The following is an 18,339-nucleotide window of genomic DNA, read 5'->3' on the forward strand; positions in this document are numbered from 1 at the left end:
TACATGTGTTGATTTTTAAAATTTGTATCACATTTTATGGCATCACAGTTTATTATTTTAGCTTTCTGTAATTCACCTACAGAGCTTTTATGACTGCATGGACAGAAAAATCTAGTAAATTAATAAAAGAACTGAAGAACAGCCAGTCCATTCAAGAAATGTCAGAAGACAATTTAAGTGGTGACAACAGTAATCAGGTTCTGAGCATGCACCAAAAGCACGGTGGCTGGCCTTCTCTGATAAGGCCAGTCACTTTGCTATAAAAGCAGAATGCCAACATGAAATGCCTTGTGATTAATTACGGATATTGCAAGTATTTACGGGATGAAGGTGCTCATTCCACAATTAAACAAATACAATAAGCAAACCATGCATTGTAAGCACATTGTGAATTTGTGATCCTCGCTCAACGGGAGTAGGAATGCTTCACTAGAAGCTTTTAACCAGAGGCTGGATAGCTGTCAGAATTGCCATACCTGCACCCTGAGCTGTAAAGCCTGCACTGGAAAGAGGGATTGGATTAGATCAGAGGTGAGAATTATGTGGCCAGTCATCTGCAAGTGACTCTCAGAACCCTTTTTGCAGCCCATATTGTCCCCCACCAGAAAAAAATAATCTTTCCTAAAAAGGGAGTTTTTACTACTGGAAAACTGGTGTGACTTGTAGCAGGTCCCAAGGATGGAAAATAGACTCACACACCCTTGCAACTTGCCCACCCCTGGAACAAATAATCAGAGTTTTTTCATGACTCTTCTAATTCAGCAGGTGTTCCTTGTCATGAAACCATGTAACAAGCCATACTTGCTGGAATTCCCTCATCTACACATTCATTAAAGGTACACAAGCCCTCTCCAGTTTTCAACTGTCAACCTAATTGTATGAATTGTGCATGCTCTTGTATTCTTCCACCTAACACCAAATCCACAAATATAGCACTTTTCAGTACAATACTTTGTTGATTAGCTGAAACTATCTCTGTTATAGATGAGGCTATTTCTCAAGTAGTTCATATCCACTTGGCCTAACTTAATTTTAATACAGTTATCACCAATCTATGTTTCTACAAACTGTCAATCAGCCAGTCTCAAAGCATACTCTGGAACTAGCATCAAAGAACCTTAATGATCTGTCTTAACCTTCACCAAGCGTAGCACCACCAGCCCAGACTAACAGCAATTCTCTAGGGTTCTTGCTGGGACTACAACTTCCAACATCCCCAATCAATGACTATGTTGGATGGGGATAATAGGAGTTATTAGGTAAGTTACAGAGTATTACAGGTCACAGTCAGCACTACTAATTCCCAGCTCAGCAAGTTGCTTTTTTAAAAAAATAAAGAACTTTATTAGATACAAAAAACTAACAAACATAAATTTACATTAATTCCACATATAAATACCCAAACATTTACATTTACAGTTTAGAATTTTTGAATTAATTCATTTATACCTCACCAACACTTTTTAGCTTTTTTGCAATTCCACCACATATGTATAAATGTGCTTACTTCTTTTGAGCATTTCCAGCATTTGTTGTTAGTTCCGTTTTACATTTTAGCTAAACTATTTGGTGTTAAGTACCACCTATATTGCTTCTTACACAGGTTTTCACTTCAATCGTAGCTTAGTGTATATTTTATCCTTGTACTCCAGTTTTTCTCTCATTGCTCAAGTTGTATATTTTGTTTGGCATCTTGGGCCCACTTTATCATAAATTCTTTAATCACTTCTTTTTCTAGATCCCATTTTAGGAATAGTGCATAAAACTTGGATGTCCTGTGTGTCTCTTCTGACTTCAAGATATCACCAAATTCTTTTTCCTCATCTCCAGTACCATAATCTTTATATCTCATTTAAATCTCTCTCTTATTTGTCTATAAGTAAACCATCTGCACTGGTATCAGCAAGTTGCTTTAAACTGAATTTAAACAAATAATAAACCAAAGACAAAAGACAACAATGTGGTGTGGTGAATGAGTATATGATAACTGCACTAACTGCTGTCTAAAGAGTTGTAAAACACAAAACGTTTATTCACAAGGAGGACACAGCTTGTACTATGACATAAAATAGAGTATCCAACTCAACAACATGGTGAGTTCTCCACATTCACTAGGGTTAGGGGTACAGGGCCCCCATGAACATTGAAAAAATGCAAATAAAACATACTTTTTTTTTACCTGAGAAGATACCTCTCTAGGAATCTCTAGGTCTTCCAATCCAACTCCAATCCAACGTCTATCAGATAGTCAGTATCTGCTAGACGTTGACCATACAATCATGCTGGAGGATCTACAAATGCCTAGAAAAGTGTTTTCTCTAGGAATTGCTAGGTCTTCCAGCATGACGCTATGGTCAACTTTTGGCAGAGGTGTGCTGGACAAATTAAGAGAGTCCTAGAGAGAACGCATTAATCAAATCTGTGAATAATCAAATCTGCAAAAGTCAGAGTTGCAAATGTGGAAGGCCAACTTTATATGCACGCACACATGCACATGTTCACACATGCACGCACACACATTCAACTAAAAGTCAATGCAAAATGCCTACTTTATGAAGCACAGCAAACAGACATTAACACTTTGGATAAAATAGGCAGACAGAAACATGCAAGCACAAAATACTTTCTGTTAGCAGATACATGCAAAGACATTAAAACATTATCACCAGGCAAACACACACCAGAATGCACTACCAATCAACTAGGTGATCCTTGCCTTAAAGCTTCCAGGTGTACATCCTTCTCAGATCCCAGCTTGGCCAAGTCTTTGAGCAAAAGCACATCTAACAGAAGCTCATAGATGTTTTCCTCTGGGTGGGTTACCTGACCACAGAGGCAGTATTCCAGTGCCGCCACTATCTCCTTGCAAATGTGGCTGGTGTGCAGGCTGCTCACCAGTTTTGCAAGAGCCACATCTTTAAATTTAAAGGAGGCTCCAGAGTCTGGTTGGGGAGAGAAAACATTTGAAAAGCCATGATTGAAACGTAGCCATTGTCCTGAAGTTTTGTTTTTCAAGATACCCAATTCAGATCAGTTACCAACATTACTAAAAGATACCACTCCCAAAGGAGCAGTGATGCTCTTTTCCACCTGAGAATCCTGAAAAGCAGCAATAAGCACAGAAAACAATTGACTGCATAAGGAGAGGGGTGAGGCCATCCGATGGAGTACAAATCTCTTTAGACCCACCAAAAGATATAGTAGCCTTCTGCCACCTGTCATCCTTCGGATGTACTGGACTACATTTCCAGACAACGTGCCCATCTGCAGGGCATCAGGATGAGAGAGGATGAGATACTGGTCATAATTGGACTGTTTACACTTTAAAAAATCAGGTTCAAACTTAGGAAATTGAGACATTTTGCACCTGTGTTCTCTTGGCCCTGGGGCAGCTTATGTTCTGTCAGATGTCTCAGCATGATTTGAGCGAGAATCTCATTGGAGCTTTGATCTGACTCACAGCAACTCTGTAGAACTGAGTGGAGACCACAGTTTTCCAGCTGCTTTACAAGTTCCTTGCAGTAGTCTATCACCTTGTTCAGCACCAGGAGTCCGTTCTGAACTCCTCCCAAGGCTCTGTGGAAAGAGGAAAAAGAGTGACTGTTCCTTGCTAGCATTAACTGCTCAGCAGCTAACTACAGAGGGGAGGGATATATGACAACCAAAAAAAATGCTCATCTAACATTTCCCAGGCCCCAGAAAGCTAGCAACATTGCCAGCAGCAAAGAAAGAGTCAGTCAGGTTTGTTCTGTGTTTAAGGAGGAACCAAATCCTTGGCCCAAAACCTGAACAGAAACAAAGAGATTACATATCTTTCTGCAAAGTCTGAGTTCTCTTCAGCCTTTGCAAGTTTATGCTCCTTTATCTCTCCTGGATTCCCACTCAAAGTTACCCAGGTGTGGTTAACATCTTCTCAATTGCTGTAGGAATGGCACAAAGCAAGTTGGAAGGATCCTTGCTGGAAGAAGAGTTAACAGTGGCAATGGTCTGTTGCATCATCTGGATGGCAACATGGTCCAGAGGGTAGGGCTTCCAACAAGCACCTGGCAGCTCACAGTTTCCAGCACCCAGCAGTACCTTCAAAATCTGGAAATCAAAGAGAGCAACTGAGTGGCAAGGAAGAAAGAGGAGTAAACAAGCCAGGGATTGAAACTGGAAAATCCACTCACAGTCTCCCCACTTTACCCAAATACAGCAGTGCCAACTAATCCCTGTGAAAAGATCTGGTCAGTGGCCAACAGGGATAGATAGAGAGATCTTGTAGCACCTCTGAGACTAACTGAAGGAAAGAAGTTGGCAGCATGAGCTTTTGTAGACTTAAGTCTACTTCCTCAGATGCAGAGATAGAAGGGTCTTTTCAGGGGTGGGCCCATATTTGTGGAATCCCCTCCTACTGAGATTTGCTCCGAGTCTTCTCTTCAAAAAAAATTAAACAGACTTTTAAAAGACTCTGGAGGTTAATTTTTACCATGTAAAATGACACTAAATGCTCCTTTGTTGGCTACATGCTAGCCCAACTGTTCATATTCACTGTTTTTAAATGATTTGTTGTAACTTGCCTTCTGAGGCTTTTGTTCTGAAAAGCAGATTAAGCATATTTTTAAATAAACAAATAAACAAGTATATCTCACAGTTCAGCAATCTAGAATACCAGTATCTTCACTTCCTATTTTGCCTTATCCATATGGACACCGCTTGCTGTCCCGTCTCAGGCTTCCAGTGCAGAGCACCACTCATTCTTTTCCTCTTCTCCCACCTTCACTTCCACCACAAGCAACTGCCTGAGCTTCCACCAATCTCTGGGTCCAACTTACAGCAAGGCCAGCCTGCTGCACTGCTGCTGATGTAGGGTGCTCCTGTATGCAGCGTAGTACAGAGTGAAGCCCACCTTGGGTGGCAAAGGGTACACGCCAGTCATACTTTGCCATGAGCACATACAGCACCTGCAACATCAACACTATGAAAAGTTTTTCCTTCACTTGGTAGCTCAGCAACTCCACCAGCATCTTCACCATTTTCTCCCTGGTGGAAAAAAAAAGAAGCAAGTCATCATGTGAAGATATAAGCAAATGGCATAGCAATAAAACAACTCCCAGCTTACATTCCAGGCAGGAGAGGTATATCTTGACAGTGAACTGAAAATAACTTGTCATACTGCATCTGAAGGTCTAAAATATGAATGAGAAAGCTTTGGCCCTACATGCCATCCCCTGCCATTGAGCCCATTGGCTGAAGGTTCCTAAAGGACCCAAGGTTCCTCACTCATGGTACATAATTGCCTACACCAATCTGGTGCCCTTCAGATGCTTTGGTTTCCAATTCCCATCCCCTGAGTCAACATAATTAATGACAATGAATACTGGGAGTTGTGGTCCAAAATATGTGGAAGACACCAGGTTGGGGAAGGCTCCTGTAAAATCATTTCCAATGTGGCTGCTTAAAATTGAAGAATATACAGACATCTGTTTTCATGCCACATATTTTGATAATAGGCCTCCCATTATCTGGGCAAAACAGCTAAAGGTATACTCTAACCCCAGGTAAATAAAGGGTTAATGATGTGTTGGGCTAAGTTACATTTATTGGAGTCAGCATCATGGAAGAGTCACAGAGATCACGAGAGAGAATTACCCAATGAGATGACCGCTTAGGGTGAAAGCTTGGAGATGTTTCCCCAGTGAAGGATATAAAACCATGAGACTAAGAAATAAAAAACTAAGATATAAGGCTTTGGTCCAGAACACAATGCAGAAATAATCTGGTTTGAGACCGCTTTAACTGCCCTGGCTCAGTGCTACAGAATCCTGGGAGTTGAAGTTTATTGTGGCACCAGAGCTCTCTGACAGAGAAGGCTAAATGTCTCACAAAACTACAGTTCCCAGAATTCCCTAGCATTGAGCCAAGGCAGTTAAAGTGATCTCAAACTGGATTATTTCTGCAGTGTGTTTTGGACCTGATATAAAAGCCATGAGACTAAGAGGGACAAAGGACTGGGCCTCCTGTCTCACCTATGGGAAGCTCAATAGAGGTTAAACAAAGGTTCCAGACTCCCAGCTCCCTGCCATGAACATCCAAGATGCAGAACCATCTGCACACTGTGAGTAGGATAGGGACGTTTAGCTATACGTATTAGGAAATTCTGTTTCTTTTAACCTTGGCTGAATATGATCCAGGCCGTTTTGTAACTTTCTAACTACAGTGGAGCCTCGATATCCACAGGCATGCCATCCATGGATTTAAGCATCCGTGGACGACAAGCTGCATTGTCCCCAATGGTGATTCTCATATATATATATATATATATATATATATATATATATATATATGGCTGCATTAGTGGCCACATCCACGTCACAACACCATTATGAACAACAAGACTTGAGGTACTGAGTTTTTTTGTATCCATGGGGTGGGAGGTCCAGAATAGATCTCTCATGGATACCAAGGCCCAACTGTACTTTTAAATAATGCCAGAAAGGAAGTGTCTTCATGTACATGAATATCTTTTGCTACTGTAGATTCCTCACTTAGAATAAAGCTTTCCTTTAAAATATCTCCCGTTTCCCACAGCTTTCTCATGTGAATTTTTTCTAAAAAGTAATGCTACTTCAGAGTATGAGAAAAAAATAGTTACTTTTTTAAAATTGCAACTTTTTTGCAATAAAATTGAACCCAGAATTGTAACTAGCCACAGGTTTGGGGGGATTGTAACTACCTTTTAAAAAGGAGCATCCCAAGCTCCGATTCTGTATTTCTTTGTACTGTACATCCAGAGCGTGCTGTAAGCAAGACAAGACCTTAAAAAAAACACAACTGACCTAATGGAGAGTTCACTCTCTGATTTGAGGACTTGTTTCTCTTGCCACTCTCGCCCAGGCTCCTCCTCCAAGAGTTTGGCAATGAATTTGAGACCAGCCATCTGCAATTCCATGTCATTACTGGACTTCTGGATCATCTCCATGGCATCTGCTAGTTGCTCCAAGCTGCTTTTCTTCCCAGCCACCTTCACACTGCAGAAAGCTGACCAACAGATCTATCAGCACAATGGTCCTTCAATCAGTTTCATCAGTGTGAAGTCGAAGGCTTTCATGGCCGGCATCCATGGTTTTTTGTGGGTTTTTCAGGCTATGTGGCCATGTTCTAGAAAATTTTCTTCCTGGCGTTTCACCAGCATCTGTGACTGGCATCTTCAGAGAATGCTTTGCCTGGAAAAAGTTGGGTGTATATATACTATGTGAGCCTGGGAATGCAGGAGTGATTTGCATGTGTATTGTTCTGTGCTGATGGCCGGCCTCAGGCTGGGAGGCTAATGCAAAGGAGGATTAATGTCAGCTAATTGGTGGATTTCAATGGCTTCCCTGTGCATCCTGTCCAGAATTTCAGTGTTTTCAAACAGTATTTTATACGTCAGGAAGAAACGACAAGAAGAAAATCTTCTAGAACATGGCCACATAGCCCGAAAAACCCACAAAACCCCAGTATTTTATACGGTTTGAAAACACTGAAATTCTGGACCATGCCAACCACTACCATGTCAGGATGCACAGGAAAGCCATTGAAATCCACAAACATCTGGATAATTTCAACCGGAAAGAAGAAACCCTTAAAGTGAACAAAATTTGGCTACCAGTCCTGAGGAATAGCAAAATAAGGACTCAGCAAATGCAAATGGGAAACCATTCAGAGTCAGGGGCTTTCCCAGCAGATAATGATCACCAATTAGCAGACATTAATCCTCCTTTGCATTAGCCTCCCAGCCTGAGGCCGGCCATCAGCACAGAACAATACACATGCAAATCACTCCTGCATTCCCAGGCTCACACAGTATATATACACCCAACTTTTTCTAGGCAAAACATTCTCTGAAGATGCCAGCCACAGATGCAGGTGAAATGTCAGGAAAAAATTATTCTAGAACATGGCCACATAGCCCGAAAACACACAAAAAACTACTTAAGATAAATATCCAACCTGGACCCTGATACCAATACATGGCTACTTCAGAAAACAGCAAGTGCATGCCTAACACCTCCTCCTGCTCCATAAGTCTAATAAAACTTAGGTTATGACATCGCAACATCCTGCATTTCTGCCTCCAGGCACCAATGCTGATGCAGCACCTTTTATAACTTCCAATGGAAGATTTAAGCTATACATGGATAATATCATACCACCATGAATGAACATGATCTTGCTTAATTTCAGAAATTAAGCAAGGTTGGGCCTGTACTTGGCTGAGAGCACCCCAGAGAACAGCAAGGTTCTCCAATAGGCCTAGAAGGTCATGAAACTCTGAGAGTTGTTGCCAGTTCAGATGGATAATGCTGAGCTAGATGTGCTAATAACCTGCCTTATTTATGAAGTAGCTTCCTATATTTCTATGGAGAAGAAAGTAGGAATTACATGTCTGTCTCTCATTTCTGATAGCTTTGGTGACCACTGTGCCCAGTTTGTGCCAAAGATAAAGCCTGCTGTAGTCATTTGAACCAAAATGTTAGCTAGGATGTTATTTGGTACTAACCTTTGGTTTTCTCATCCAGGATATCTGGGAAGGAAAGTCCTTCCATTTTGAGGAGTTCATTAATCAATTGTCTGTCAGTCTTCTCTGCCATGGTTGAAGCTGGAGAAGGCACTTCAGCAGATAACAACTCTTTCTTTGGCTTCTTGGATGCCAAGGTTTCTGAGAAGCCACCACAGTTGGTTGGTATTCCATTCACATTTTGGCAGTTCTGCTCTGTCCTTCCTTGGCCAAAGGAATACTTGAGATAGACCTGGGAACTCTGCAGATCACTTTGGGTGCAGCCCTGGCAGTGCTCACTCAGGAAATGCAGCACTTGCTGAGCCAACTCTACCGATACTAACAGCTGGATCAGACCCTCTTCATCTAGCTCCAACAGCTGGAAATACAACAAGTTTTAATGCACAGAGACTACATTATAGATCAAGACTCTCAGGACCATCCATAGCCAGAACAAAGTGTTTAAAAAATGACCTGCAACCTGGAAGTGCTGAATGATTCAAAATGTGTGGTTCAACAGGAAGCATTTTTTCTGTTAATTCCATCTTTCTCTTCAACCCCAGTATACTTGTTCCCCAAAGCACTTGAGTAGATTTTTAGAGAGTTCAGAGAAAGAAGTCCCATGAGATTACTGCTTTTGGTGCAACATAGATTTAACACAAGCTTTCCCCTCATCAATGCTTTTTGAGAATTGCTTCCTTTCTACTGACAGAAATATCTTATGAACAGAGATCCATTCATGGTAATGTACAATGCAGTCTTATGTTTCACCTTCTGTCTATTCATTATCTGTTACTATTGGCAATTGCCATCAATCATCTTCGATTTATGGCAACCCAATTAAAAACAGACAGACTATCTGATTGACTGGAATATTTTTTCATAATGCTCCATCTATCTGGTGAAATTTGTGGACTCTGGTCCACAAAAACTTTATGTCAGAATTAGTAAACTTTCGTCCTTCCAAATGTTTTGACATACAAGTTCCATTAGAGTAGAGTGGGGAAATGTGGCCCATAGGCCACATAAAGGACCCAAATCCCCTTTTGGGAGACCTACAGCCCCCTAACTCTCACTTATTTTTTAAAATGTGCATGGTTTTCAAGTGCCACACAGAAATGGGCAAAAATGCCTAACAATGACACCCTGCTCACCCAGAACCCACCCACACCCCCAAATACCTCCATTTGTGGTTGTTGCTCTCAAAATAGTGACTGGAAATGACATGACATCACTTCTAGATACCCTTTTGAGATGGAGGTATTTCGGCACACTGGGGGAAAGTGGCCTGCAGAACATTGGAGCCTGATGTTTGGGCAATTACCAACCTCTGTGTTAGGCCCACCCAGCATGTCCAATAGCAACAGATTATGGGAATCCATACTCCAACTATCACCAAGGGTTCCTCAGTGCTTATGCCATATAAAAATCATTAGCCTTAAAGGGATCAGGAGATTACCGCTTTTGCTGCAACACAAATTTAACACAGATTTCCTTATTTGGATATTTTTTCCTGTTAGCCACTCTGAGAACACTGTGTACTGCTGCCAGGTGCAGGACAGGAGTTATTGGCCATACTGACTGGGAATGATGGAAGAAGTAGCACTAATTTCTCTGAAGTATTTGCAACCTCATCTTGAATTGGTAAAACAGTTACTTAAAAAAATAAAGTCTAGGAGAAAATGTAATGAAGATGGTGAAACCAGGGTAAGGGTGAAGGGTAGAAATACAACTTTGGAACTCATGATGTACATGTCTAAGAACAGAGACTGATAATAATTCCCCAAAAAATCATTTGCTCATTCCTTTCTCTGTTTTTTAACCCTCTTCCAGAACTGGTTCTTTCTTGCTCTTTTTACCTTGTGGTTCTGCTGGATGAGCTCAAGAAGTTCCTGTTGCCTGTTTGGTTCTAGTGTCTTAACAAAGAAGAGCAACTCCCACCATTCAGCCCGATTCAAGGTCCCAGACACTTCATTTATCTGATCTGTCAGATATGGCATAGAATACAGTCCCCCAAGTGGTTTGCAGTACACTGTCTGGTAAACTGCAGGTAAAAACAAAATTTATGGCTTTTCATAAAATACATTTAAGATTTGCCATCAAAGGAGAATTATTTAGTCCAAGAAGAAGCAAGGCATCTCTTTTTTTCATTCACCAAAGTAAACTGAATTCTGCATCTCAGTATTATACATGTTTACTCAGAAGCTACACAGAATTCAGTACAGCTTACTCCCACATAAGTGCATGTAAGATTTCTCAGTTAACATACAGTCAAACTGGCAAAGAAACAAAATAATGAAAGACTAGCAACCAATAAAAGTCAATATTACAGCACCGTTTTCCTAAGTGCTTGACGTATAATTATTTATATCACCTGCGTCAGGTAGGCTGGTATTATCGCTTTCACAATAGCAATGGAATGCTTAGGTTTAGACATAGCCACTTACCTAAATAATTCAGAGTGAAAAGAGATCTGGATCTACCATTGTAATAATATCATAATTATTTTTATATAGCTGGTCAGTCAGAGGCAATAAATTCATCCCCACAGATGAAAACACAGTGAGAAATCTTGTTAACACTGGGGACTTGTGTTTGAATGTTCTTATTTCCCTTTTCCCTAACCATCCCCTTTTTCATAAATATAATGTCTCTTCTTAATTGTAAGCCTAATGGCAGGAAATAGCTTGTACTTTAAGTGTGTGTGTGTGTGTGTGTAGATAGATAGATAGATAGATAGATAGATAGATAGATAGATAGATAGATAGATAGGTAAACTGCTCTAAGAACCTCTCCTGCTGTGAATCAGATTTAGGGTTAAATCAATCAATCTCTGATGCCTTACAAGTAAGGACTGTTTTTCATGGCATTCTTTATCCTGTTCTGGGCAACCAATTTACATAAATGCCATGTCAGATGTGAAGAGGGCCTTCAGGTAATAGTTTCACTTTTTTCCTAATCCTAGTAAAAAGAGTAAGAAAATCCTTCTAGTATCTTCTCCAACTTGAAAAAATATTTTAAATTTACCATGGACCTTATTAGTCTCCAATAAGGATTAGATTACTTTCTGAAGAAATCAAAACAAGTTTTTATGTAGAACTACTGTTGTTTATATGGCATCCCAAAGGTTCCGGTTTCTTTCAACTCTTCAAATCATACTGGCTGAGTGCTTTCAAATGCTCTGAATGGAAATACAGGAAGCTGTCTTATACCAGATCATACTCTTTATTCGTTTAGCTCAATACTGTTTACTTTGCCTAATAGAAGCTCTCTGGGGACTTGGACACAGTCATTCCCCACACCTGTGATATACCCCTTTCAGTGTAGAAGTACCAACAATCCTTGTAATATCAGCTTTTGAAGCAATGAGTTGTCCAACAACAACAATACTTTAAAAAACATTACAATCAGTACTAACAATTATTGGGAGCTTTGGTGTAGCCAATAATATTACTTCAAAATGTTATGAGAGATTTTTGGATTTTTAAGTAAGTTTTTATTAAAAGAACAATAAATGTAACATATTACTAACTAGCAGTGTTACTTAAGAGTAATAAATATCAAATTACTTTTTTAAAAAACAGACTTAAACATATACATTCACCACTACATTTCCAAACTCCTACGCCTTTCAATTCATGTTACCAGAAAAGGAACCTGGGGCCTTCTGTATGCAAGGCATATAGGCTCTGCCAATGACCTAATGTTCTGCCAATGATCCCTCTAAAGAATGAAGAACTACGGTGGGGGGGGGGGGGGGGATTTCAAAGTCGAATTCCACATATTCATGCTAAAGACAATGCAATATGAAACTACCGTATATACTCATGTATAAGTCGACCTCGTGTATAAGTCGAGGGCAGTTTTTTGATCCAAAATCATGGATATGACCCATGGATAAGTCAAGGATCAAACACTGGAGGATGTTACAAAAGATTTAAAGGGGGAAACAAAGCACTACTTCCCTACCTATATCTCCCTCTCTGAACCTCTCCCAAGCATCAGTCTTGGCATGGAAAAGGGGAAACAAACCTTGGCGCGCGCGCGCGCGCGCACACACACACACACACACACACATATACTTCCCCTTACCAGAAGCATCTCCAAGGCTCATAGCTTGCAAAAAAGAGGACAGACCCCACTGTCTTTCTGCTTGTCACCCCAAGGACTCCCAAGGATCAGGGCTTGCAAAAAAGAGGACAGACCTTTCTCTCTCTCTACATTTCACCCCCAAGGACTCCCAAGGATCAGGGTTTGCAAAAAAAAGAGGAATGATCTTTCTCTCTTTCTGCCTTTCACCCCCAGGATTTCCATGCAAAACAGGGTACAAGCCAGGGCATACTTTCTGTGTGTTTGTGTCCCTTTCCTCAGCAGCAGCTTGTTAGCTCTGGCTGCACAGGAAGGCTGAGAGGGGAAACAAAGACACACACACAGAGGGAAAGAGGGAGAGAGGAGAGCACGCTGGGACTTCGAACAGGGAGCCGTTACAAGGCTACAGAGGAAGGTGGGTATTTCTTTCAGGAAATTTAAAAGCATTAACTCATTGCCCCATCTGGAAGTCTACCCATGATTTTGGAGTCCATTTTGGGGCATAAATTTTTCGACTTATAGTTGAGTATATACGGTACTCTGCAGCAAGGACCAACCAGCAAGAACACTGCCCAGAACCAGAAAGTAGCTTTCAGCTTAGTGCAATGTATACCTGACATCCCAGTTCCATCTTACCTGTGTCCTCTCTCAGAGTCTCTGTAAGGCTGGATACCTTTTTCTGGCCTTCCTGATAAGCATGCCTTGATGTAGCAACAATCTCTACCATGTGCCAATGCACCCAATATGTACGACCCAAAGACTCCCAATAAACCTGGAAAAAGCATCATGTTGAAAATTACTCAACCTACTTTTCTTGGAAGAAACAGTGTCTGACCTAAATCTCCCTGAATGCCCATCAACAGCCAGATCAAAATCTATCTCTTGAAATAGGTGTGATTCTCTTGATCACCCAACTGACAAAAGTGGAAGAGCAAAAAAGACCTTATAAGTTTCAATAAGATTCCCTCCACCCCAAACACATCTAAATAATGACATATGTGCTTCTAACACCCCCTGGGTGCCCCAAACACTGCCCTATACTTGCCAGTACCTGGAGAGGGGGAGTTCCATTATTGCACTGGAGGAACTCGCCCTCATCTCCTGCAGAGACCTTCTCATAGTCTTCCAACATGCGCACACGCATGCCACGCATCAGCTTCTCTTTCACATATTCCACATAGCTGTTGCGACTGGTGAAGGCTGAGTGCTGTTTGAAAATATTGTCCTCTTTCTGCGACAGCTGTGTGGCTGATGGTATGGAAGCACAGATGGGAATCTGGGGCTGGAAGATGGAGCGAATGCCTTGAGGCCGCTTTGCTTTGAGGTGCCAAAAATTCAGGCTACGATTCCAGCCCATAACCTGTACCAACTCTGAAATGAGATGGGCCATGGCCATGCTGAAGTCAAATTCACACAGCAGCCTTCTCTTTCCCTCAGAGGTTGCACTGGAGGGTACAGAGTGGTCACACTCCACTGCCTGGTCTGTGGTACTGTTGAGCTTGTCCAAGAGGGAGGTGGCACACAGGTAACGCTTCACCAGAGAAAAGAGTAGCTTACCTGGGAGCTGAAACAAGGAAAGAGATTGCACCCAAAACTGAAAATGCCAGTATCTCCCTTCCCCATCTAGCTTAATCTTAAGCACTTTTCTGATATATCTGAAGCTCAGACTGCTTCCTCACCCAGTGCGACCACTGTCCACACCCTTTCCATCTCCTGTCCTTGTCACAGAACATTGTTAACTACTACTCCCCATGACAGTTCTCCATTTGGCATCCCAACTGCACCTGTTTTATATTTAGTTTCAAATTTGCATCTTGAAAACACACCCATTGATGCAAACCATCTCTGCATAAATGAACTATAGAATCTATTTTTTCATGGTCCATATAAATATTGTCTGTTAATTTGTGCATTGTGTATTTGTATACAATGTATATTGCAAACTAAATCTGATGGGGATTTTTTTTATACATATAAAGACTTTAAAATACCCATAAGTATATAAATCAATTGCTAGCAGCAAATAAACACTCTGCTGATTTTTATGATACCATGACTACTGGCCATTGTTAGGATTATGAACTTTTAATCAATCTAGAATTATAAAACTGTCTTATAGTTTTACAATAGGGGTAGATAATCTTTTGGCTCTCTGATGTTTTAGACAGCATCTCCCCAGATCTTTTATCACTGGTGGATGGATGAAGCTATAGGCCAAAACATCTAGAGGGCCCAAAGTTCCCCACTTTACATAATATTTGCATTGTTAGTCACCCATCAAAAAAAAGAGTGAAGTGATTCCCTATAATATGCATCTCTGTGCACATTTTTCCTTAATATGCAGAGTTTGTGCATATTTTGTACTTGACACAATTGAGTCCAACATTCACGTGGAATGTGGAATCTGGAGTGCAATTATGTTCAAGGAGTGCTTTGTTCATGTCTGTTAACATCAAAATACAAACCCAATCAAATAATCACCCTTTCATAGTTCATTACCTGAGGAAGTGGGATCCCTTCAAAGGACATGCCATGTTCCTCTGAGGATGTTGTTTCAGCGAACAACTCAAGGAGGGTGTAGCGGCTGTCAAAGTCCATGTGCTGTTCAATACCATCCTGCTGGCTCAGGGATAAAAGAACATAGGCTCGGCTTCCTAAAACCAAGGACATTAATGTAGCATTTCTCTGGCTTGGTTCTACAGCCATCACTTTAGTCTTAAAACACAAGTTCTGTCACACTTCATTCACACAGGCACACACAATGAAACCTGATAGTTCAGAACCAAAATGTTATTCAATGATATCTGTTTCCTACACACAGTTGAGCACCCAAAGAAACTGTGAACCAAAACAGACCGGCTTGAAACAATGGCTTCCCAGTAGCTTGGGGGCTTGGTGTATGCACAATGCATGCTCCGATGCCATCCCATAGTTGCTCGGAAGCTGCCGGGCTACCCACACATGGGCCAGCTTCACAATGCTCCAGCAGTGCGGCATTTACACGTCACACGTTGCAGGAGCGCTATAAAGCCGCAGTGGGGTGGGGAAAAGCTGGCTTTTTGCTGACTCATAAAGGAGCGGCATTTAGCTGCTTCTTTTTGGGCCAGCAAAAAGCTGGATTGGGGACACAGCATGCAGTTGCCATGGCCCCAATTTGGGTCTCTCAGGGGTGGCTCCCTCTCTTAGTTCGCAGTGCCCCAAAAAGTGAAAAATGTGCAATGCAGCAGTCAATGATGGTGAAATAGTAGCTCCACGTGAAAGTGCTTCTAGCCACTGTCTGTCGCACTAGTCATAACCATCTTGCCCACAAATATGTTGCACTCCTTTCTCAAAATGGGAAAAGCAGTAAATTCTAGTCCTGAACTCCTCAGTATTCATGAAAGCTAAAGGAAAATCTAGCTTCCTTTCTCACAAGACCAAACATTTTAAGGACCTTATGGATGGCTAGTAATGTGACTAGTGCTGTAAATACAGCAATAATATTCCTAATATATATTATATTAATATAAATCAGAGAAACATCAGGAAACGTTAGGCTAGTATTTCATATTAAAAATATGGGGTATTCATTCCTCTGAACTTTTAAAAAAGCTAAGGGATATCGTGCCACAGTAGGATTAAAATCACTAATTTATCTCCATATTAGGACATTTAAATACAATTCTAAAAATGTCTTTGTGTATGTACATTCAAGTCATTAAACTGGATCACTTTGAGTTTGTGAGTACCGAGAAAGTGGACAAGATTCTTGGATGTGTTAGGAAGACAACATGCTCTCTCGATCCCTGCCCTTCATGGCTGGCAGCTCAGGGGGGAACTGCGGTAATATCCATGCTGCACCGCATAATTAATACATCTTTTAGCGAGGGACAGCTGCCATCTAGCCTGAAATTAGCAGTAGTTAAACCTCTGCTTTAAAAAGCCCTCCTTAGACCCCCTGTTACATAACAACTATCGGCCTGTGTCGCTGCTGCCTTTTTTGGGAAAGGTGATCGAGAGAGCAGTTGCCTTCCAACTCCAAGCGATCTTGGATGAAATGGATTTTCTTGACCCATTTCAAACTGGCTTCCGGGCGGGCTATGGAGTTGAGACTGCCATGGTCGCCCTAGTCGATGATCTCCGTCTGGGCATGGACAGGGGGAACGTGTCCCTGTTAGTGCTTTTGGACGTCTCAGCGGCTTTCGATACCATTGACCATGGTATCCTTCTGGAACGCCTGAGGGAGTTAGGTATCGGGGGCACTGCGCTCCAGTGGTTCCGTTCCTACCTCTTGGGTAGATTCCAGATGGTGCAGCTGGGGGATGTCTGCTCCGATAAGAGGGAACTTACATCTGGTGTCCCTCAAGGAGCTATTTTGTCCCCCATGCTATTTAACATTTACATGAAACCACTGGGCGAGATCATCCGGAGACACGGGGAGCGGTGTTATCAGTACGCTGATGACACCCAGATCTGTTTCTCTGTGTCTCCGACTGATGCAGTGACTAGGGATGGCATCTCTCCTCTAAATGCCTGCCTGGAGTCGGTAATGGGCTGGATGAGGAAAAACAAACTCAGCCTGAATCCAGAGAAAATGGAAGTACTAGTGATAGGTTCCCCGGGACCGGGTAGTGAAATTTGTCCACCGGTCCTGAATGGGGTCACGCTCCCCGAAAGACTCAGTTCGCAGCTTGTGAGTGCTTCTCGATTCGTCGCTCCAATTGACATCTCAAATGGATGTGACGGTCAGAAGCACTTGTTACCAGCTTCAGCTGATATACCAGCTGCGTCCCTGCCTGGACCGGAGGGACCTTGAAACTGTAGTACACGCTCTGGTAACCTCTCGATTGGATTTCTGTAATGCGCTCTACATGGGGCAACCCTTGTACCAAACCCGGAAGCTTCAACTAGTGCAGAACATGGCTGCGAGATTGGTCGCTGGATGTTCCAGGGCAGACCACATAACACTGGGCCCAATACAAGGTGTTGGTAGTTACCTATAAAGCCCTAAATGGCTTGGGCCCAGGGTACTTGGAGGACCGACTCTCCCCATATAATCCGCCCCGCACACTCAGGTCAGCAGGGAAGAATTTGCTGAGGGTCCCAACTGCGCAATATGTTGTGACCTCGCAAAGGGCCTTTTCTATTTTGGCCCCAAAATTGTGGAATAATCTTCCCGACGAGCTCCGATCCAACACCTCCCTGGATCTTTAAAAAAAAATATCTGAAGACCTTTTTCTTTCACCAAGCTTTCCCCCCATGAGATGTGATATTTCCTTTCCCCCTGTTTTGTAATGTTTTTTGGTAATGTTTCATGGATTTTTAACTCAGCTGGCTGTGTAATACTTTTTAATATGATATTTTTATATATTGTTTTTATTGCTATGTATGTATTTTGATGTTGAAATTTTAATCTGTACGCCGCTTTGATCATCACGGAAAAGCGGGATAAAAATAAAAATTTATTATTATTATTTATTATTATACCCTACAGCACCTGGTATTCATTGGCAGTCTCCCATCTAAGTACTAATCAGGGTTGACCCTGCTTTTCTTCCAACATCAGATGGGATCTGGTGCCTTAGAGTCTAACATTTTAGGTTCATGCAGATATCAGCCAGCTTCTGAACTATCATATCTCAGAAAAGACTTCTGGAAACATGAACTGTAAGCATTATTTTGTCTGCAGCATGCCTTTTAGTGACTTTGAGATACATTTAAAATAGTTTTAATTCAGTGTTTTTAACAAAACT

At 41.6% G+C, this 18,339-nt stretch overlaps 1 protein-coding gene across 2 annotated transcripts in view; it reads right to left on the reverse strand.

Moving 5' to 3' along the window:
• Nucleotides 1–18,339, reverse strand: part of LOC149310511 (cullin-9-like) — a 39,095-nt gene that overhangs the window by 16,961 nt on the left and 3,795 nt on the right. For both annotated transcript variants that reach the window (XM_089529107.1, XM_089529106.1), the window contains exons 3-12: nucleotides 15,107–15,261; nucleotides 13,659–14,171; nucleotides 13,244–13,379; nucleotides 10,378–10,562; nucleotides 8,522–8,897; nucleotides 6,819–7,020; nucleotides 4,815–5,022; nucleotides 3,893–4,086; nucleotides 3,368–3,576; nucleotides 2,717–2,942 (exon numbers count right to left, since the gene is read on the reverse strand). In XM_089529107.1, the coding sequence (XP_089385233.1) occupies nucleotides 2,717–2,942; nucleotides 3,368–3,576; nucleotides 3,893–4,086; nucleotides 4,815–5,022; nucleotides 6,819–7,020; nucleotides 8,522–8,897; nucleotides 10,378–10,562; nucleotides 13,244–13,379; nucleotides 13,659–14,171; nucleotides 15,107–15,261 (2,404 nt within the window). The remainder of the gene's footprint in view (nucleotides 1–2,716; nucleotides 2,943–3,367; nucleotides 3,577–3,892; nucleotides 4,087–4,814; nucleotides 5,023–6,818; nucleotides 7,021–8,521; nucleotides 8,898–10,377; nucleotides 10,563–13,243; nucleotides 13,380–13,658; nucleotides 14,172–15,106; nucleotides 15,262–18,339) is intronic.

Source organism: Sceloporus occidentalis, unplaced genomic scaffold, assembly GCF_023333645.1.
Source record: "Sceloporus occidentalis isolate IW3139 unplaced genomic scaffold, rSceOcc1.0.p SCAF_6, whole genome shotgun sequence".
NCBI lineage: Eukaryota > Metazoa > Chordata > Lepidosauria > Squamata > Phrynosomatidae > Sceloporus > Sceloporus occidentalis.